Source organism: Coffea eugenioides, unplaced genomic scaffold (assembly GCF_003713205.1).
Source record: "Coffea eugenioides isolate CCC68of unplaced genomic scaffold, Ceug_1.0 ScVebR1_180;HRSCAF=731, whole genome shotgun sequence".
Taxonomy (NCBI): Eukaryota; Viridiplantae; Streptophyta; class Magnoliopsida; order Gentianales; family Rubiaceae; genus Coffea; species Coffea eugenioides.
In genome coordinates, this window is record NW_020862238.1 from 498 (window position 1) to 24104 (window position 23607).

A 23607-nucleotide genomic window follows, 5' to 3' on the forward strand; every position below is an offset into this window, starting at 1 on the left:
TTTTTTCCAATCTATCTTTATACTCCTCCTAACTAACTAACTCACTCGTACCATGCAGAAATCTTTCAGGGACTTGGAAGACGACTCTGGTAATGGAGGCTTCGAGTCATCCATGAGCTCTAGAAAGAGGCGGGCAAGGAGGACGGCTGATAAAGACGCCAAGCCTTAGAAGAGATCCAATTCAATTCCTCTGGTGATGCCAGGCATCATCTCATCCGTGTGTTGTTTATTCATTTCCTACAATGGGGGTAATATACTAATATCCCCTTTTTTGTCTTAAAATTATGGCATTGTTATGAATTTGCACAGTCACACCAACCTTCTGATGATGAATATGATCATCGCTTTTATTATCGTGGTTAACCGATCCAAAATATCCTGTTCAAAAATCAAAGGGTTTGTTCTCCATCCCCTACAAGGTGGATACGGACTCCCAGTATATACAGCTAGCTACACATGTATTTCATTCAGCCACCAAGCCCATGTTCTGCACAAGAAATCTCACTCCTGGTGCTGAAACTAAGGGTTTTGAATACAACAAGCCTACCTTTAGCAAACTTCGTCGCAACTCAAAGGCATGACAGGTGAAAGAAAAACTTCAACTGATGAAATAGGATTGAAAGAAGAAACGGTATCAGGAATGATGCTTCGATTATTTTCATGCAAAACACCAATAATATTCATACTAGGATAATACATCACCAAACAAACAGTCGATAAAAGAGTTTACTTTACATAGGGAGGGGCATTGCAAATTTTTCACAATCTTCTGATCGCAGGCGGGCGGTCGATTATTTCTTTTGCGCCTTCAGTTCAGCCACTCTCTCTTCGGTAGCCTTAAGTGCCTTAGCATAGATGCCAATTAACTGAAACCAGATAGATTAAATTGTTCAATTGAGTTCGAATTTTTAATAACTAAAAGCGTATACACACCCTCGAAGTCCTCGCAAACAAAGCCTGGAGTCATTTCTGAGAAAAAATGTACCTCATCCACTTCACCTGGAGTCAGGATAAAAGGGGGAGACATCAGTATGTTGTCACCGGCTACGCGTACTAACATACCGTGTTTCTCACACTGTGCTCCAAAATATGAACCAATACCTAACAAAAAGCATTAGGAAAAAATTGCAAACCTCAGACACCTGAACCATAATTCTGTCCTTCAACCCTTATGTTTTCAAATTAGCAAAAGAAGCACAAGATGCATGCAGAAGAAGATACCCCATTCAGAAGGGAAGGCATCATTAGGCGACTTGTTATCAGTGAATTCGGTTCCAAGGATTAAACCCGTTCCCCTTATCTGCAGAAGTGGCACAGGGAAACATATCAATAGTAAGATTTCTAATCTTCATATATATATATCGATGGGAATATTAGAGGCAAAAGTGTACCTCCCCAATTATGGGACTGTCTGAAAATGCTTTTAAGCCATCCTGAAACTTAGGGGCTATCTTATTCACTTGCTCAACAATATTTCTCTCCCTGAAAATAATTAAAAAGTTTTGAATCATTTCCTTCATAAAACATTGTACAAAAACACTCATTAAGAGACACGAGACCACACAATCAGGGCACAAATGGGTTTTAATTTGGTTCAAGGCATGGACAAATCTGAAACTCATCCTACTATATCGGCTTTCTCCCTTTTACGTTTTTTTGAACCATACGTATATCAAGATTCACAAAGCAGGCATCTACAGATACATTTATTGCTAAAGAAAATTGTTGATGAGATCAAAGAGTAAAAAACCAGAAAATCATACTTGTAGATCCTGACTGCTTCCAGAGCAACAGCACAAGATACAGGATGCCCAGAATAAGTAAATCCATGAGAAAAAGAACCTTATAAAAAAAAAGAAGAAGAAAAGAAGTGAGACAACTCAATCAGCAATGAAACGTAATGGAGAATATTTTCAGTTGCATTCGAAGACCAACGTGAAAATACCCAGTTTGTTGCTTTGTGAATATATGACATCTGAAACTTCAGGACTCACAAGGACAGCTCCTATTGGCATATATGCAGAAGAAAGAGCCTGAATGAAAATTAACAGAATGTATTATTGTCTAGATACAGACTGGTCATGCCATAATTGCTGCTTGTCTAGTTATACCTTTGCCATTGACACAAGATCGGGCTTTATGTTATACTTTTCACAGCCAAACATTGTCCCAAGCCTTCCAAATGCACATATTACCTCATCCGCAATGAACAAAATGTCATACTTTTTGACAACAGCTTGAATCTGCATGCTTACACAAAAGAAATTGTTAAATCTTTGTGATAATTGAAACAATTGAATCTGCATGCTTACACAAAAGAAATTGTTAAATCTTTGTGATAATTGAAACAAAGAAAGAACAAAGAGTCTGTAACTTTTGCCCGAAGGATTGAAAAGAGGGGAACAAGTGGCTATCCTACTTGGAACCACATAACAAATGCTTTACCAGCGAGTAACATTCTATTTGTAGTATCAGTCAAAAAAGCCAGTCTCAATTTGTAGTAGGTAATTATCTTGGAAGTTTTATGACAAAAATCTTCAATGAGGCGTGATCTAAAACACTTTTAACCAAAATTGATTCAGACAGCAATACAAAGTGTGTGGAAGACAAGAAACCAATGGTTCTCTGCAAGCATGTCTAACTCTAAGATGCATTTGCACAACCACAGCATCAAAAGTAAAAATAAAAATCACAATCCAAATTTAAATTTAAAAAAAAAAAAGATGGCCAAGATGACAAATGCGAGTTAAAATGCATACATGCAAAAAAGTCATATGTTGTAGATAAAACATGCTAGATGAATCTATGAGTTTTACGAAATATGTTAATGCAAGACTACTACATGCTAAATCAATCTACATACATCTTTCTACATATAAAGCATGAGGAATCAGTTTGGTGTTAAAATTTTCTTTTGTCATCTTTTATTGTTCCAATTTTACCCTCACAAAAATAAAGATTCACTAAAGATAACTACTAAAGTTCTGAAACTTCAAATAACCTTTTTTTTTAATTGTTTGCAAAAAACAATATAGATATCTTGTGTTTTTGTTTTCAACAAACAAATAACACTTCTAACAATAACTTAATTTTTTTCTTAACATGTGCTTTTTGCACTAGTAGACTATAAATGACCAATAATTGTTTCAATTTTAATAATGTAATTAATGCATACCTAATGGCCAATACATACATAATAGATAAAAATACATATATAGTCAAGGACCACCTAATGTTATAATTAGACTATTACCTTTTAATTTAGTTTTGTGTATATTGCATTTTGAAATTCTACAGTTGGATTGTACTTTTATGACCTATGTGCATGAAATTCCAATGCTGATAGCTACCACATGTTCATCACATAAACTAGTTCTTGATTTCTAATATGGTAAAAAGTAATAGCTATCACTGATACAATGATTACTAACCAATATTGCTGAAATGTTGAAAAGTCTACATGAAAAGTTGAGTGTGATGTGAGCCTATTGATATTGATACCAGTTGGTAATGAAATATGTGACCTATATATGCATGCATTTGGATGAGCTAACTGGCAAAATCAAGTCATTCTATAGCTTTCTTTCATGTTTCTTGCATGGAGAAATGAATTTGAGGAATACTAACCTACTTCACTCAGTACGCAACTCAGTTTCTTACAACCGCATATAATTTAACACAAACTTAAGACATAGGAAAAAAAGCCAACCTTCTCAAAATAGGTTGCAGGAGGAGGGATAACACCCCCAGCTCCCATGACAGGCTCAGCAATAAAAGCAGCAATCTGAAATGACAAGTTAGTAGGTAACAAAACCAAAATTTGTAGGAGCACCAAATGAAACAGAAACATAAACGACAAGTAGCAAGGAAATGTAAATAAATAACACCCAGTTACCGTCTCAGGTCCCTCTTTGAGGATAAGAGCCTCCAAGTTATTGGCCAACCTGGTTGAAAACTCCTCTTCAGTCTCACCTGAAAAGAGACCGAAAAAAAATTCCTTTATATCAGGGAACAGAGAAGATAAAACAAAACAAGGGTAACTAACCAATAACCTGGAAGATGGTAGCGCCAATAATGGGGACAGTCAGTATGCAACACAAATGGAGCCGGCAGATCAAATTTTTGATGCAGAGCAGGAAGACTAGAAAAAGCAAAAGCATTAGGGGGTGGGTAAAACATTAAGCAACTTGGTAATCGAACACTGATTTGTCATTACCCTGACAGACTTGCAGCTATTAGAGTTGATCCATGGTATCTGATAAAACATGAAAAGTTAAAGCAAACTCAGTAATATTCTCCTAAGCAGATGCACGAGATTTATGCAAAGTGTGACCAAAAGAAAAAAGTATAGCAGTCAGATTACGATTTTGATCGAGCTATGAATTTCTTCTTGTTTGGCCTCCCTAGGGCATTGTTGTAATACCACACTAGCTTCACCTACAAGCACACGGGACAAATGTGAAAAATTCAGCTTACAACATAAAATCAAGAACAAAGTTGGTCCCCAGAGCAATTTTTGCCTTTTTCCATTATATTTGACAAAGCTACCATCGATGAACAAATGCATCTGTATGGGATCTAAAAATTTCTGAGGTGATGGAGTAGTTTTCAAGAATGGACATCACAATCTTCATTTACAACATGATGACAAAGAAATACAGCAGATACCATAATCTTTCAAGCAACCCCCAGCCTTTTAATTTTCTGCCTTTTCACTTCTTCTGACACTTCCATAGAAGCTGTATCTTTCCTATATTGCAGATGAATTTCCAGAGTACTACTGATGTTTACTTAATGTATTAAATAGAAATCCAAGTTCTCTAAGGTGCCGCAAACTATTCAAAAAGATGAAAGCAGCAAGTGAAGGACAATTTACTGAAAAGCTTCTTGGCAAAAAGAGAACCTGTGTATCATTTGCTTCTGATCCACTATTTGTGAAAAATGCTTTTGACATTGTTGAAGGGGTGAATAGTTCTATGAGCTCCTTAGCAAGATCCTACAAATCCCCTAAAGTAAATTAGCAGAACATATATTGCAACAAACAAAAGAGTTAGCATACCAAAAGAAAGATTATCACACCAAAGAAGGTTTTGTTGTGCGATTCCAAAAGGAGTGGTAAAATGGTAAGGTGTTTAGTTGTTTAGCAGCAGCAGCAATAAGCCTAGGTTCATTCCCACCTGCGAGTTTGCAAGGATATTGAGACATTAAGCTTAAGACACGCGGTCCACATTCCGGTGAAAAGCTTATATTGGTAGATAAAAAAGATGGGGGAATGTTTGGGGGAAAGGGGAAATGGTATACATTCTTTAGGTAGGTACATGTGTAAACCACGTATAGGAATTCACATATATGAACAGGATTATACACATTTTTCTTGACTAAAGTTGATCCCCATTGGATCCAACTATTTACCATATTGTGACAGGTCATATCATTTTTCGATGTAGCCATGAAAACCATATGATTGTGGAGAACATATACAAAAGAACATCTTCAGAATACAATACTAAGACAACTCAGGTAATGGTCTCTGCATCTGATATAAAACTTACAGGATGTAGTAACTACTGAGAACTAGGAAATTCTTTACTGTGGAACAAAAGAATTCTGTTTATTTTACTTCATCAACATCACAAAATAATGAACAAGAACAACTGTGAATTGTCATCCGGAAATGGTCTGCACAGAGCATTTGCCCCACCTCAATTTTGTGAGTTGAGCATTTTCCTGACTATTAAACAGTGCTAACATATTGGCTTCTCATTTAAACTTAAGCAGCAACAACTAGCAAGAAAAGTCTTTCTTGATAACCTATTCCTAATAGGCACTTGCGACTAGGATATTTAACAAGATAAGAGGAAAAATTTTGATAGGACTTAAAAGGAGGAATCTGATTTTTAGACGTTTCCATTTCTCTGATGAAGACGGATAATTCTGCAATTTTTCGATATTCAGGATTGCTACATTGCTATATAGATTAGCCACTAAAGGCAAGTAAGTTTCATCATAGAGAAACCAAAGACAGGCAGACCACAGGGACAGGTTCCGGTATAAAAGCAAACGTAAAGAAAATGATAACATTGGCAACTGAATACCTAAAGCCGTGGACCACAGGCCAGCCAGAGCATCTAGATATTTTTTACCATTAACATCATAGACATAGGAACCCTGTAAATTGAGAAGAAAAAGGTCAAGACAAGTGACATATGAAATAAATGAAACTAAAATCTTTCAAAGGCCCCTACCTCAGATCTTTCGATAACCAGAGGATCCAAATCAGTGGACTGCCAACCAGCTGTGAAGGGTGCCAACATTTCATGGCCCTTGAAACTGTAAAACTCAAGAACATAAGCTAATAAGATACCAATTTCGGCCTCTGCGAATCAAGATAATAAGAATATAAAATGCAGAAAAGAGCAACTAGAACAAATATAAGAAACTCAAACAAAAGGAAACAAGTAGAGGCATAAGCGATGTTTTATGCGCAGCAGTGGAAGAGAAGAACGAAAGGAGAAAAAAGAGGAGGAGAATGATAGCAAGGAAATGTATACTTACCCTTTATCATCAATTGCAGAAACATCCTTCTGTGCAGCTGCCTCTGTACTATTCCATCTATTCTGGGAGGGAGCCTGAGTAATGTGATCCTGCAACCTGCTTGCAACTGGCGTACAATTTACGACAGGAAAGCCAACCTGCATACCCCAATAGCTGCATTTGTTAAAGTATTTCCCTCATTTTTATTTTTATTTTTATTTTTACTTTTGGGGTAAAAGACAAGCAGCAGCCATGACAGAAGCTCAGATTAAGAAAAAATAATAATACTAATTGGGAACCTTAGCATTAAGGACAGTATGTTAGCTTGGAAGTCAGTCGGAAAATGTGTTAGGAATACACTAACAGAACATCTAGCAGCGAACGTGATTATCTGGGTGCTAGTTTTAGGGCAAGGAACCATAGATTGACAAACTTGAATACTGGGTTTTGAGTTGCTATGGTTTCTGGTTTTGATTACTATCTCAAGACTGAACAGAAAAAGTAAAATAAGACAAGAAAGGGAGGCAGGCAGAAATAAAGTCGATCAGCTTGAAAATGCAGAAGCCCATAAGGAGGAGAGTTGATGATGAACAAGCAAGTAAAGTACGTAGTAGTAAGCATTCAAGAAAAGGGAATCCCCAATATATAGGAGTAATAACCAAACTCCTATCCATCCACAATACATAGTATAGACATGTGTGTGTATATATAACACGTGCTAGGAGGAATATACCAACATGTCAATCATCAAAGCAAGGCAGAAAGGTTTAAGGAGAGATGTAGAGAGAGGCAGAAAAAGAGATGGTGATACCTTTGCGGCGGCGGCGGCGGTGGCCTTTTGCAGAGTGGATCGAAGGAGGAGACGGTTGACCACGTTTGCCATTCTCTGTCTTTCTTTCTCTATTGAATCCTTGCCCCTACCCTTTCTCTTTATTAATTGATAGGGGGGCTTAAAAGAGCAGATGTTTGTAGTATAAACTTGGGACGGAGGGAGGGAGGAGGAGGATCAGAAATAAGATGTAATTGAGACGACAAGGTAGAAATGAATTAATCTGGAGGAGTGACAACTGACAAGGAGGGGAGAATGCCAATAGAGACGCAGCAGAGAAAGGAAGAAAGAAACAAGAGGAACAGAGCAGACGACCGACGAGCGCTAGCGATGGCTTGGGTTAAATACTCCTACAACTATCCTTTCCTGTGTGGTAGGTAATCAGTAGTAATTACTGCTGCTGCTAAGTGCTAAGATCACATAACCGGTCCCTTTTAGCAGTACACAACAAAATAAGTAACGGAGGAGGAGGACTCCGAACTCCGAAGTATTTGGGTCCCCCCTTCAAGTTCTATCTTGATCACTTATTATTACTTGCTAGGATTATCAGCTTTGCATGTGGTATATGCAATACGAATGAGGACAAGATTCTACAGTCTACAGTAGTCGAAAACCGATCATTTCGATCAGTATAATAGATTTGTGTCTCCATCTCCGCTCTGCATTATTAGAAGTTATTATTACTAGAATTTCAACAATTTTTATTTATTTTTTATAATTCATTACTTCATTATTTATAACAAATTTCAATCGACAAATTGATTTCCTTGTTTTGTCTTCTTTTTTATTTTGTAACAACTAGTTTCCTTCCTTTTTCACTCTTTTATTCATAGCAAACTTTTAATCATTTTACTAATTCCTATCTTATATACATTTGTATTGATTATGCCTTACTAAATCTTTTTATCAATAAACTTAATAATTTGTGGGCTTATTTTTAATTCTCTCCAATCACTTTTTGTGGGCTTATTGTTTGGCTTGGTTATAATTAGAATTTGCTATTACTAAAATTTTTGGCTTTGTTATTTGTTACTACTTCTAAAATGTTGATAATTTTGTATTTCATATTTTTAGCATATGACTCATATTGATCTATTTAAGTTGTATAATTAGTTATAGTTTTTTAAATTTCTCTATTATTTATTATGTTTTCTTCTTGGGAATCCAATTTCTTAGCAACTTATTACAAGTCAAAAATCGTTTTATGTGGGCACAGAATGTGAGAATAGCCCATTCAACAACCTACCAAATAAGTAATTGCTTTCTTGATTTTTTTATCAATCAAATTCGACTTAGTAATTTCTTTCAATCAAGGCTTTTCATGAAATCAAGGTTATTAAATATATATATATATATATATATATATATGTATCTATGTGTGTTTGCGCACTCGGGTGCATTATATTTAAAAAAAAAAGCCTAACCAAAAGATTTAATTATCTCAATTAGTTTTATTTCTTTCAATCATTTATGCCTTCAATCATTCCTTTAACTAGCATGTCAATCATCCCAAGTAACAGGTGGAAAAAAGCCACCTCTTCCGTACCAATTAGTTTAATTTAATTGAAACAATCATGTACGACATCAATGTATGTTTAATATCTCATATATTTTTTATTTTATTAAATCTTGTATTTATACACTCAATCCTATCTTCTTTGGTGCACAATTCATTTGGTTACTACTTAGGGTCAATTTTTAGGTGTTTTTTTTTTTTGGCTAACAACAATTAATCCCCTTTTTCCATCCACTTTGTTTTTCTTACTTTTTGTACTTATTCTATTTAATTTTTTTTTATTTATGTTTTTATAGTGTAAGTAGGAGGGTTTGAACTCGAGATCTCTCACTTACATTCTCTTTTCTCATACCATCCAACTTATGCCTCCCCTTAATTTTGACATATTATAACTAATATATGTGCCAAAATCTCTTTTGTTTTTGTTGGCAGAATTGAATTGAACTCTCTTCATCGAGGTATATATGTTCCCTTAATATTGTGCATTTCATTTGTTCTTATACATTTGTACTTGTGATCACTGAACAAATATTGATTCTAATTTAACTGTCTATGCTCTCTTTAGTTGACCAGTTTTATAGCATATGTCTTGGTAGGTAATTTTGATTTCTCAATTCTTATTAATATTTCGATAATGAATTGAGTATATAACTATTTTATGTATGTAAATCACATGCATGAGTCATCACTGTCCATCAATGTTCTTAACATCACAAGATGTTTACTCTTTTTTTTTTTTTTCATTTTCAAACCAATTTCTTTTACATCTTCAAAAGTGAAAATTTTTTCTATGACTTTTCATTGCACAAAATGATTTTCAAATTTTAAAAAAAAATCAACAAATTATGTGTAGTCCCGTCAAAGAACTAGTTTGGATAAATAGAATAGAATGCGTCTCCATTCATTCACTGCCTTTTTCTCTTTGCTTTTGTATCTATTGCATTGCTTTGGCCTAATTTTGGTATGTTTGCTTATTATCCTTCCATTATTTCTTTCTTCTTACTATTTATTCTCTTTTATTGCTCTGAGTTACTCTTGAGTTGCATGCGCTCGTAACTTGTTTCCCATTTTTCTTACCCGACCATATACTATCAAGTTTGCATACGTAGTATATATATGCATTTTTTCTTTTCGAATTTATGACCAACGTACCATTTTTTGGTTTAGAGTCTCAAAGGGTTTGGCTCAGGACAGACCTTCGCGAGCTCCTTGTATCTCTTACTTGTTTGATATTTAAACAATCTCATATGAATACATATTCTATGGTCAAGTTTGTCAGAGTTTGTACATGAATAGTAACACGGCACTGATCACCACCCGAAGCCTTTTTAGTTTATTACTGACTTGAGAATAGGAGCAGAATCGAGGGACCAGTCTTGACATCTTGCTTGCTTGCTTGCTATTAGTTTGCAGGCCATCAACTTGGGACCTTAGATTTTCTACTCGTATGATTGGCACTATCTTTGGGAATGATAGTTCTATTCTATGAATTTTGATATACTAGTTATGGCCCATAACACTCGATCAAAATGTGATCTTCTAGCAACCGAAACTGCTCCTCTTGAGGAATAGGTCAGAAATCAGGACAGGGATGCCATAACAAAGATAATTTATTAGGACCAATATTGGAATGTTTGAGGAGTTTGTGAAATACATGAAAGGCAAGCATAAAACAGATGAAGAACCATCTGTCTGGTCTAATCGAAGAACTCGAGAGGAGGATTCCTCTTTCTCAGAGGGTGATCATCACCTGAAGAGAAGAAGAAATAAGAGATCCCCTTTTGAGGGAGCAAATAGAAATAGGCCAGCTTGGCTTATGCAAGACTCCCTGCTCAGGACAGAGCAAGTTAGCAAATAGATGAGGAGGTAGATCCATGCACAGGAAGAGGCATGTGAAACTTGCAAGCTCTCTCTGTTTACTCCTGAAATTGATGATTTTCCCTTTCCTTATAACTTCAAATTATCTAGCTCAATTCCTATATATTATAAAACTTTGGACCCCCAAACACTACATTTTCACATTCCAAGCGACAATTTGGCTGTATAAATTTCCCGACAAATCAAGTGCCAAACCTTTCCTATGTTTCTATAAGGAAGTCTCAAATTTGGTTCCAGAACCTATCTCATCTTTTCCTGAGCAAATTTAGAAGTTCATGAATCGCTTCATCTCTTCTTTGCCCTTCATAAAGACCTCGACCCACCTCATAAATATTAAGCAGAAACTAAATGAGTCCTTGAAGTCATATGTAGCAAGGTTCTTAATGAAAGCATGAAAGACCAGAATTCGAGTGAAAAAGATTATGATTGCTTCATTTATGCACGGATTCAAGACCTTGAAGTTTCATACTAAACTAGCTAAAGATGTCCCTACGACATTTAAGGAGCTGTTGGATTGAGTTCGAAGCACGTCGCTAAAGGAATATTACACCTTGAGGCTAGGGCTGTCAATTGGGTTCTATGAGTCAATCTTTGACGAGGCCAAACTTATTTCATAAAATAAATTGAACTTTCAAACTTTCAAATATTTAGACTCCGGCCCAAATAAGAAGGCTCAAATTCAATTCACATTTTAATACAAGTTTCCGCTTAAATGGAGCCCAATCAAGCTCATAATTAAATACATAGTTACATATAATATATTTTTAATACTTATGATTTATTGTAAGTTTATATATAAATTATCAATATTTTATGTTATAATATGTATAACGATAAGTTATATATATTATTATATTTGCTATATATTTAATTATACATACATGGGTCAGACGTTAATCGAATTTGAACCTCACAAAGTTTAGACTCAACTAACATTTGATTTGGGGTTAATAGTAAGGATCAAACACCACGCAACCCTAATAAACATAAGACTCATTGGATTTTTTTTTTTTTCCAATCAAGCTGGGCTCAAGCTAGCCTAATTCTATTAACAATCCTACTTGAGGTAGACTAACACTACTTTAAGAAAGTAACATACAGGGGATCTATTTAATAAAACTAGCGAACCTCCGTCAAAGTCAAAGGATCAAAGAACCAAAAAAAAGAAAGAAAAAAGAGCCTACTTGTACTAAGGAGCACATTGCTGAAAAAGGAGATCCTCATTACGAAGAGGATCAACTAGAGCAGTAGAAGAAACTCATCTATACTCCTATTATTAGTAATGATTTCTTTCAAATGTTTTGAGTTTGGACATTAGCGTGTAAAAACTCCACCTTGTGTAGACTATTGTTAGTAGTGATTTCTTTCAAAAAGATTTGAGGTTGGACATTAGCATGTAAAAGCTCCACCTTGTGTTTTTAATATAGCCTAACAGGCTAGCTTTTTATAATCCTAGTACTTTATCATCTCTTATAATGAATTCCTTATTAACCTTGACAAACTCATAACAAAGTCCAAGGTGACATTTTTCCATTTCCATTCAAGAGTATGTAAAGATTTTAGATAATTCAATCCGTCTTTAGTGTTTCGCTTTTACTTATTAGCAAACTAGATATTTTCGTACAAATTTGGCAATCTCTCTCTTTATTCCATTCCACTAATAGGACTACTTTAAGTCCTTATATATCTTGAGCATACTTAGAACTATGAATCTCTTTCATCAACTCATTTCTAGTCTCTAGACCTTTGGAACATTAATACATTACTATCTTTATGCAATTGAAATTTGGCAATTGTTGAGCTTTTATCTTCCCTTTGATCTTTATCAATTTCAAGTCATTGACTTGACCTACCTTAATTCTTTAATAATTGAAGGTTAAACAATTAACACTGCCTTAACACTGCCTTATGAAACCCTACTTTGGTAAACTTTCTAGTCCATCACTATATGGTGGGACTAACAAAATTCTTGTTGGAAATGGCTTGATACTTCTTGTACACACATGGGATAGTCTTTGCACTTATTCATGTCAACTCAAGTTTAATACTGTTTTTCGTATTCCACGATCATCTCATTACCTTTTATCACTTCGTAAACTTTGTCATGATAATATCGTTCTACTAATTTTCAATGCCATGGTTCTTTTGTGAAGAACAATGATGCGACTGCCAAAAATGCGATCCGAGCTGAGCTGCTGTGAGCTAAGCGAGCTGGTCAGGGACGAGCTGATGGGAGGAAAGTGAACGAACTGAGCTTAGTCCTAGAATGCGATCCGAGCTGAGCTGCTGCGAGCTGGTCAGGGACGAGCTGATGGGAGGTAAGCGAGCCGACCTGCAAAGGGACGAACGGCGGGGCTAGTTCCCCGGAGCAGCTCCAACGATCAAGTCAGTAAGAGCTTGAGAGTAAAGTAACAGTGGGAAGTGCTGTTGATGGCGTACCTTGTGTTGCCTTGTAATGCTGTATTTATAGGCTTGTGAGTAGTAGTTTCCTTATAGGATTAGGAGTCCGGCTGGAGAGGGAGTCCTTCTAGGGGTCCATCGGCTAGCTCCGAAAAGTTCGGAGGCTGCGGCTCACCAGGCCCATCTAGCGGGGAGACGGCAGCCATGCGCGAGCTAGCATCCCTCTTGTCCGAGCTGGTCTGGCCAAACTGACAGGTCATCATGTCCGAACTGACACGTGGCCCCTGTGAATTTGCTCCTCTACAAACAACATGATAGGGACCAATCTTTTCCCTGCTATATAGTATGGTGCCTTGCATCTTATTTCATTTACGCTATATATTTTATAACTCTAGTTGCTTTGCTTGCTTAACAATTGCTGCCTCTCGTGTGGCATTATCATCTAGGTCATCCAAATAGAAAACTTTGCCTTTTCTTTAGAAGAGTAAAGCCTTTTAACTTCTTTATCTTTCCATGATTTGAATTACTCATGTCAATAAAAACAATCTAAATGTTTATTGTTTCAACTCTTTCTGATTCCGTTTTCCCTTGTCAGAGCCATGATCGTTCTTCATCTTCTAATTCTTAGAGTCAACCGGAACTTGTTACTTCTTTTTCTTCATCTTCTTTACATTTTACTTTTGCATTTATATATGTCAGATTCTCTTATGTCTAAGTCTTCACCTCTCTTATCCCTTATCTCTGCATCTTCTAGTTATTTTATAGCATCTAATATTAATACACAAATGTCTTCTTAACATCCTACAGTTATCATCTCAAAGTTGGCATCTGCAAGTCCAAAATTCTTCCTTCTCTTATTGCCAACAGTTCTATCATATCAAATAACCTACTATATGAATCCATTTGTTTTTCTCAAGATATCAAAGATCCTCATTGGCGAGCAATCACAATTGAAGAGTTTAACGTTCTTTTTTTAAAATGGTACTTTGTCCTGTAAGGAAGACATGCATATGTAGTAGAAATTTTAAAATTTTTTATTTTTTTAAGCAGATCCATGTGATTAAGAGTATATTAAGAAGATACAATAAAGATCTTCCTAAATTTTGCAACAAGGTTGCATGTAGGTTAAGCTATCTATTCAAAATTGTCCAATCGTATAACCTCTAATGGTAATCTACACAAGTATTTATGCAAGAACTCCTTAGGTATATTTTTCTAAGTTATGATAATGCTAGCTAACTACCAAAATTTATCTCACAAGATGAAGTAATTTGAAGGAAAAATCCTAGTCTTGTAGACTAGAAAATTTGTCTAAGTAGGGAAGAGAGAGAGAGACAATCTCGTCTCTCTTGGCAGCCAAAATTACCCTTCATTCTTTCTCTAAATTTTCTTTAAAATTTTATGCACTGCTATGTGAAGATAATGTATTTTGTTAATTTAAACTAAGAGGGTATATATAGTCGAATTGGTTTTCTAATTCTTATAAAAATTGCATTAGCAGTTTTCATAAGAACTTAGATTCCAATTTCTAGTACAACTCCTGTTTTAAAAGACTTAAGATCATTTGTAACATAAGATTTTCAAGTATAATTTTTCTAAACCCTAAATTTGAATCTTAACTTACAAATTAAACTATAAGTTTCTGAAACTTTTCATTCAAGTTCCTACTTGAACATCTTTTAATTTCACACAATAAATTCTTAATATGTGTGATCCATTTGATTCTCTATTACATTGGCAATAAGTAAAAGTTAGAATTCTTAACGTAAGAGAATAATTTTAAGTGAGAAGATCACTAATATGCATGCTCTATATAGAGATTTATCATTGACACTCAAATAACTATTTCTATGATAATCTCTATTTAGATCAATTTAATGAATTTGATCATCTTATTAAGCATCCACATATTGAGTTTTGATGTTTTTACATCATAGTAAATGAGATCTAGTACTTCCTTTAAAAGGAAAACACATAGTATGTACTAGTTATGCATATTCATAGTGTTCCCTTTATTAATACTATGACTAGAGTTTTTTAAAAAATTCTAATAAATATTTCTCACTGTTATAACACATTATGATTACATTACTCTAGTTATAGTTTTTTCTAAGAATTTTATCTAATTAATATAAAAATGCAACAACTGATAAGATAAAAATATCATTTATTAAACATAAATAGTTAAAATATAATGATAACCTCTAATTTTAGGACATAAATACTAACACATCCTTAGTTCTGCCTTCATGTAAAAATGTTAATGGCTGCAAATTGACTTTTGAAATTAAACAAAAAATTCATGGTTCTATTGAGAGGTTCAAGTCTCAATTGGTTTCTCAAGAATATACAAGTAATTGGGTATCAATTATCACAAGCCTTTAGTCCTATGGTACACCCACTACTATTTGCTTGGTTCTTTCTTTAGCTTTCTTTTAGTTTGTCCATTCATCAACTAAATGTCAAAAATGCCTTTCTACATAGTCATCTTACTGAGAAGGTATATATGAAACAACCCTCAAGTTTCATTGGTACTTAATATACCCATTATATTTATTTCCTTTACTGCTCCACTTATGGTTTAAAGCAAATCCTAGCTACTTGCATGGTTTCAACGTTTGAGTTCATATCTTCTTAACTACGGATTTACCTATAGTCAAGCTGATAATTTCATATTTATTCTCCTTTCCTATATTGATGATATCATTCCTACTAGTAGTAGTATCTCATATTTACAAGTTTTCATTGCGTTTATCTCCAAGTTCTTTGCCAAGAAGGACCTTAGTGATTTTTATTAACATATTGATGTTGAATGAATTGTTCCTCCACTTCATTAGTTTTAATTCAAACTTGCTATATTACTAATCAACTTCATCAATTTAACATGCAAGCTTGTAAATTCTTCACTCTTCTTTCTGCCAATTCTAATCTTTCTCTTCATCATAATGATCTTTCCCCAGATTCTAATTCTTATCGAAGTATGATTGGTGTATTTTAATATCATGATTATGCATCTGAAAATTTTTTATGCTATTGATGAGAAGCTCTAATTTTATTCAAACTCCTACTATTGTAAGCATATAGGTTGTACACTAGTACATCGACTATTTGAGTATCGATCCCACAAGAAAGATTAATCAATTATCGATACTATTCAAATTTCTTTATTACTTAGATTATCAACACATTGGAGAAAAGTAAAACTATGCCACAAAAAAAAAGTGTGCAAGAAAATAATAATGGAAAGCTCCTCAAATCATGGTATCCTTAATTACTCATGCAAGTACAATTCTCGAATCATTGAACACTATTATCTCAGTTAGCTATGGCATAATTTTCTAATGCTTGTGATTCTTGCTTTCGCTGTTGTATCCAAATATTCATGATACCCATTTTTGTTGGTGTACCACACTTATAACTAATCCATACTTACTTTCATAGTTATAAAACTAAGAGCAAACTGCACAAGATGTCACTAAACTATTGTGTTGTATTGCTTTTGGTCACTAAACTAATTTTTTAGCCAAAAATATCATCGAACTAGTAAATCTATAATGTTTAGGTCATTCTGTTTATTTATGCTGTCAAGGAGAGAGAAACTCAAATTTTCAAGGACAAATTCATCTATACACTCAATTATTTTAGGGGTAAATTCGTCTTACAGCTTTTTATGTGGTCAAGATTGCCTCTCAAGCCTTAATCCCTCGAAAGCCTACCTTTGTTTCTCTGAACAAGCTCACCACTGCCTATCCTCTGCGACTCTCCTTCTCCTTCGCTAATCCTAAATGGCTAGCAATAAGTAGCGCTTCCTCGTCGATCCTCATCAATAATCCTTCAACCGAAACCTCAAGTTACCAGACTCCCCACTCAATCTTTGCTCACTTGTTCAACTTGAATCGTGACTATGCTGTTGGATCTCACTCTAACGGCCTCCAAGTTGTTAGTCAACATGGTTCTCAATCTGGACTGAAATTGAAGGGCTTTCATGGCCTCCCAGAGCCTTTAATCCACTCAGCCAGCCTAGTTTTTGGCTGCAGTTTAGGATGCTTCCACCAGACTTTGTCACCGTGGTTGTAGCCGGGATGTCAACTTGGCTGGATATATATATATATTGAGGTTTTGATGGTTAGGGTTTTGCTGAGCTAGTTCGCCAATATACCTGGGGATAGGCAACCATTGTTAGCAATTAGGGACTTTTGTGATTCGTATTTGAATCTTTTGAAGAATACAATCTGTCCGATCTTTGATACCCTGGTATCAGTCCATTGTTGATGTAGTGGGGCCAATCCACGCGTGACACGTGTCAGCTCGGCCGACGGCACGCGCCAGGTCGGTGATAGAAATCTCGCAGCCCCAGCGTGTCAGCTCGGATTAAGGGAGAGCAGCCCGGTCCTGGCCGCCGCCTCTCCGCGGATGGGCCTGGTGGGACGCCGCCCCCAAACCTTCCGGAACTATTGTACGAAACCCTAAGAAAACTTCGAACCCTAAGGGGACTCCTACTTCTACATGGAAACTACTACTTGATCAAGCCTATAAATACGTCACTACTCGATGACTCAAGGTATGCCATTCACAGTACCCCCTACTGTTGTCTTACTCATAAACCCCGCTGACTTGCTCGTCGGAGTTATTCCGGGGACTTGAGTCCTGCCGGTATTCTCTCTTTACAGGTCAGCCCGTGCAGATCTTCCCTCTCGTCATAGCCAGGTCCCACCAGCTCGGACACTACAGCTCAGCTCGGACTGCGTTCTTGGCGGTCGCATCAATTGGCGCCGTCTGTGGGAACACGTTATTCTTCTTTGCGAATCATGCCGAGAACTAGGTCTCAGAGGAACGCTGACGGATCCAAGGGGACCGAACGAAGCGGCCCCCAAAACCCCCATCGGGGTCCAACACCTGGAGAAGGAGGGGCGGGGCCCTCACGAATCCCGCCTGAACAGCTGGTTCAGACGGTGGCGAAAAACCTGCCCATCTTCGAGGCGATCATGAACTACCTCAAAGAGCAGTCGGGAGGTCATCAGGACAAGGAACTAAAGGTCCAGGGAGTAGACCTGTCAGAGTCCCGAACAGGGAGTCCCAAGCCCGGGGCCAAGCGGGCGCGCCGGGAACTCACGCGTGAGTAGGTCGAGGTCGTAGAACCCTCTCACAAGAACTCCCGAACTGAACACCCGGAGCCTGTCCGGAGGTTCTCAATGGGAGAACTCTCCCCCCTGAAAGAGCGACAACAAGTACAGGATGAGCTGGACCTACTGTTGGACCCTGAGGCTGACAGGTACATTGCTTCCCCCTTTGTGCTTGATATTGAGGACTACCCGCTGCCCGCGAAATTCAAAATTCCAAACATGAAATCTTACGACGCAACTACGGATCCGGAGGACCACCTGTTCGCGTTCATGACGCAGATGCGCCTACAAATGGCCGCAGATGCGGTCAGATGCAAGACCTTCCCAATGTTCCTGGAGGGAAAGGCCCGGCAGTGGTTCCAGGGACTTCCCCCCAGGTCGATCCGGTCTTTTACCCAACTCGCACGGCTGTTCTCAGCACAGTTCGTCTCTTCACGAGCCTTCTCTAAAAGCACTGCACACCTCATGACTATCCAGCAAAGGGCTGAGAAGTCACTACGCGAATACATGGTGCGATTCAATAACGAATCCCTCCAGGTCCGCAACCGAGACGACAAGGTGGTCATGACTGCCTTCATCAACGGGCTGCGGAAGCAGAAGTTATACACTGAGCTCGTAGAGAGACCTCCCAAGTCAGTTCGGGAGATGCTGGACCGAGCTCACGAGAAGGCCAATGCTGAGGAGGCCAATCGCTTGAAGAGCGCGCAGGAAAGACAGAGGGATGACAAACGCCGAAGGAATACCGACCAGGGAGACATGCGACGTGACCAGGGGCGAAAGAATATCTATGACCGCCTGCCTAGAAGTCGGCCCCCGGGGGGAGATAAGCCTTGGACTTCCCTCACGGCCCCCCGAGCTCGCGTCCTCGCGGTGATGGAGCAAGAGGGGCTCTCCCGACCTCCCCGACCTTTGGCCGGGGACAAAAGCAGACGGGACCAAGGCTTATACTGTGCATACCACCGAGATGTGGGACACGATACGGAGGATTGTCGTTACCTCAAGACGGACATTGAGAAGTTGATCAAGCGAGGCCACCTCGGGCAGTTCATACGTGACGAACGAGTTGACCAGCGACGGGCGAGGCCCAAATCAGATCACCTGAGCTACCCCCGCGACCGACCTCAAGGGCCTCGTGGCCGAACTCCCGAGCAGGAAGCTCAAAATCTGGCTGGGGTGATCAATACTATTGCAGGAGGACCAGTTGGAGGGGATAGTCGTACAGCTCAGCGGCACAACCGCCCCCCTCCCAGCGGAGAAAGCTCGAGCAAACGGCTGAAAATGTACGAGGAGATTATCTACGGACCAGAAGATACAGTGCCTTTGGCCTCCAACAATCACGAAGCTATCGTAATAGAGGTCATCACTTGCAATTACAAGGTAAAAAAGATATACATCGACAATGGCAGTGCTATTGATGTGCTGTACTACAAGACCTTTAAAGAGCTGCAGCTAGATGACGGACAGCTCGTCCCAGTCCGGACTCCATTGATCGGCTTTGCTGGCCCCCCGGTAAGACCCGAGGGAATGATAACTCTCATGGTCACCGTGGGGGTGTCGCCAAAGCGCCGAACGGTGCCAGTAAACTTCGCAGTGGTGAAAGAGCCCTCATCGTACAATATGATTTTGGGACGGCCCACTTTGAACGCCCTCCGGGCTGTCTGTTCCACCTTGCATCTCAGCATGAAATTCCCTACTCCAGCTGGGGTAGCTGAGGTGCTCGGAGATCCGGAGGTAGCTAGGGCCTGTTACATTGCAACTCTCAAGGGCAAGGAGAAATTGGTAGCCCAGACTGTTTGCTTAGAGCCCTGGGAGCCCATGGAGAAAAGGGAGAGACTAGAGACGGATGAAGGGCTGATTGAGCAGCCCGTCGGGCCTGACCGACCTGAACGCACGGTCAAGGTCGGCACCTGCCTCAATGAACGGGCCCGAAGCTCTCTGGAATCCCTTTTAGAAGAATACGCAGAGTTCTTTGCTTGGAGCGCGGATGACATGCCAGGAATCCCCACCGAGCTAGCAGTTCACAAGCTGTACGTAGACCCTAACGCTTGACCTGTGAAACAGAAGAAAACCTGTGAAACAGAAGAAGAAGAGCTTCGCGCCTGAACGAAATGAGGTCGTTAGGAGTGAGGTCGGCAAGCTGTTAGAAGCTAAGATCGTGAAAGAAGTCTACTACCCGGCCTGGCTGGCTAATCCAGTGCTGGTCAAGAAGGAAGAAAGAGCTTGGAGGATGTGCGTGGACTTCACTGACTTAAATAAGGCCTGCCCAAAGGACTGCTACCCCCTCCCACGGATTGATCAGCTCGTGGACTCAACCTCGGGATACGAGATTTTTTGTTTTCTGGACGCATTCAAGGGGTATCATCAAATAACCCTGGACGAGGAGGATCAAGAGAAGACCTCGTTTATCACGGAGAACGGCACTTATTGTTATGTCACCATGCCGTTTGGACTAAAGAATGTAGGCGCAACCTACCAAAGGTTGGTTAATAAATTGTTCAAAGACCAGATCGGCCGAAATATGGAGGTTTACGTGGATGACATGTTGGTGAAAAGCCGGACTCAAGAGCAGTTCATCGCAGACCTTAGGGAAATTTTTGATGTCCTTCGAAGCTCACGAATGCGACTAAACCCCGAGAAATGCACCTTTGGGGTCAGGTCGGGAAAGTTCCTGAGCTACATGATTTCCAAGGAAGGGGTGAGAGCTAACCCGGACAAAATCAAGGCCATCATGGACATGGCTCCTCCCCGAAACATCAAGGAGGTTCAGCGCTTGACTGGGAGGATGGCGGCTCTGAACAGGTTCTTGTCTAAATCGGCAGTTCGGGGCTCCCCTTTCTTCAAGACCTTGTGAAGAGCTCCGCAATTTGAATGGAGCCCCGAGTGTCAGAGAGCGTTCGATGAATTAAAAGCTCACCTGGCTCGGTTGCCAGCTCTAACTTCTCCCGAGCAGGGTGAGACCTTGTTCATCTACTTAGCTGTGGGGGAAGAGGCCGTTAGCGCCGTGCTGATACGAGAAGAAGACAAGGTCCAGAAACCCGTATACTATGTTAGTCGCGCCCTGCAGGGGGCCGAAGCGAGGTATTCGGCAGTAGAACGATATGTCTTGACGCTAGTCCATGCAGCTCGGAAGCTCAAGTCGTACTTCCAAACTCACCCCATAGTAGTGGTAACGGACCAGCCCCTGAAGCAGATCCTCTCTAAGTCCGATGTCTCGGGGCGAATGGTGAAGTGGGCTGTAGAGCTGTCGGAGTACGATCTCGGATACCAGCCAAGGACGGTAATCAAAGCCCAAGCCCTGGCAGACTTCATAGTAGAAGGCGTCTCCTTTGGATCACACAGAACTAAGGTCGACCAGACTAGAGAAGTAGGAAAGGTCGGGGAGGCCAAAGGAACCGCCAAGAACGTACGTGCCAGACAAGCAGCCGAAGCCCTACAGGCCGGAGGGACACTGCCGGAGCGTCGTCCAAGCTAGTAGGTAGTAAATACAAAAAAAAAAAAAAAATAAAAAAAAAAAAAACTAAATAAAAACCGAGGCCGAGGCAGCCCAGAGGACACTGCCGAGGTCGCCCAGGCCGGAAGGTAGCCGAGGCTAGTAGGCCAGGGAGAGGCTGTCAAGGTCTCGGACAGGCTAGAGAAACAGCTTTTATTCGAGCAGGTCGGAGATCTCTCCGTATAAATTTTTTCGGACAGCCAGAGAAACAGCTGAGTCGAGCAGACCAGGAAGCGGTCAAGGATCGGACAGGCCAGGGAGAGGCCTGCCGAGACCAAGAAGGCACAAGGCTGCAGACGAACAGATCCAGGTCTGGACGTTGTAAGTGGACGGCGCATCAAGCAGGGAAGGATGTGGAGCCGGACTCCTCCTGATCAGTCCTGCGGATGAAGAGCTGGCCTACGCTCTGAGATTCGATTTTAGGGCCTCTAATAATGAATCTGAGTATGAGGCACTGATTGCGAGGATGGAGATGGCATGGAAATTAGGGGTGGAAGTAATAAAAGTTTACAGCGATTCGCAGCTGATAGTGAACCAGGTATATGGATGCTATGAGGTCAAAGAAGAGCCTTTGAGGAAGTACGTCACCAAGGCGCGCGAGCTGAGGGATCAGTTCCAGCAGGTCGTCCTGGAGCAAATCCCACGAAGCCAAAACAAGAGAGCTGATGCCCTGTCTAAGCTGGCCTCTATCTCGTTTAACACCCTAAATCGAGAGATATTGGTGGAGGTCATTAAAGGACGTGCCTATGAGAGGTTGGACGCCACAGTCATTCAGGTGGTAAGCTCCTGGATGGACCCCATTGTTCAATACCTAACTCATAGAGAGCTCCCCCTGGGCAGGACAGAGGCTCGCGAAATCCTTCTCAAATCGTAAAAGTACGTGCTCACAGAGGGAGTACTCTATAAGAAGTCTTATTTGCAGCCATGGCTTAAGTGCGTAACACCAGAGGAAGGGAGCTACATCTTGCGCGAGTTGCATGAGGGTATCTGTGGCAATCACGTCGGGCCCAGGATATTGGCCAAGAAGGGAATGCTATCTGGATACTATTGGTCAACCATCTCAGGGAACTTGGCCGAGCTGGTGGCAAGATGTAAGCCGTGCCAGTTGCACGGCTCAATTACACCACGCCCCGACTCAGAAGATGATTCCACTTCATAGCCTTTGGCACATTCTTCCAATGGGGAAATAGATCTGTTTAGGCCCATTCCCCCTGAGCTCTTAGGGAGGCCATGAGTATCTGGTAGTGGCTATTGACTACTTCACTAAATGGGTAGAGGCCGAGCCACTCAACACGATCAATAGCAGGTCGATCCAAAAGTTCCTTTGGAAGAACATAGTCTGCCGATTTGGCATACCACAGGTCCTGGTCTCGGATAACGGCCGGCAGTTCGCAGACAGCTCCCTCCAGGATTGGTGCTCCGAGCTCTGTATACGGCAGCACTTCACCTCTGTGGGGCATCCACAAGCTAATGGGTAGGTCGAGAACGTTAATAGAACCATCCTGCACGGCTTGAAGACACGGATAGAATCTGCCCGAACAGGTTGGCTGGATGAGCTGCCCACCATACTGTGGGCCTACCGGACTACACCCAGGACGGCCACTCAGGAGACTCCGTTTGTCTTGGCGTACGGGGCCGAGGCAGTAATCCCAACGGAAATCGGAGTGCTCTCGAGCAGGGTACAACATTTTGTGGCCCAGAACAACGAGGAGGAGATGCGGCTTAACCTAGACTTGCTCGAGCACCGGAGGGAAGAAACGTGCATAAGGATGGCTAAGTACAAGGGTTAGGTCGCACGATACTACAACGCTAGGGTCAGACATCTCTCATTCAAACC

General features: G+C 39.9%; 2 protein-coding genes and 1 pseudogene across 2 annotated transcripts; 2 read left to right on the forward strand and 1 right to left on the reverse strand.

Moving 5' to 3' along the window:
• Positions 1–585: 585 nt before the first annotated feature.
• On the reverse strand, positions 586–7669 carry LOC113755880 (gamma aminobutyrate transaminase 3, chloroplastic-like). The gene is made up of 18 exons (XM_027299743.1): positions 7346–7669; positions 6556–6692; positions 6246–6330; positions 6096–6168; positions 5080–5177; positions 4904–4996; positions 4364–4437; positions 4217–4255; positions 4053–4141; positions 3896–3972; positions 3710–3784; positions 2112–2243; positions 1946–2033; positions 1764–1842; positions 1392–1482; positions 1222–1300; positions 986–1101; positions 586–866 (listed from the first exon to the last, which is right to left on the reverse strand). Exons 1-18 carry the CDS (start codon positions 7415–7417, stop codon positions 792–794), a joined length of 1572 nt encoding a protein of 523 aa, XP_027155544.1. The 5' UTR covers positions 7418–7669; the 3' UTR covers positions 586–791.
• A 5354-nt stretch (positions 7670–13023) lies between these two features.
• LOC113755879 lies at positions 13024–17429 on the forward strand (annotated as a pseudogene).
• A 920-nt stretch (positions 17430–18349) lies between these two features.
• LOC113755882 lies at positions 18350–21752 on the forward strand. The gene is made up of 3 exons (XM_027299746.1): positions 18350–20307; positions 20342–21079; positions 21134–21752. Exons 1-3 carry the CDS (start codon positions 18350–18352, stop codon positions 21750–21752), a joined length of 3315 nt encoding a protein of 1104 aa, XP_027155547.1.
• Positions 21753–23607: the final 1855 nt, after the last annotated feature.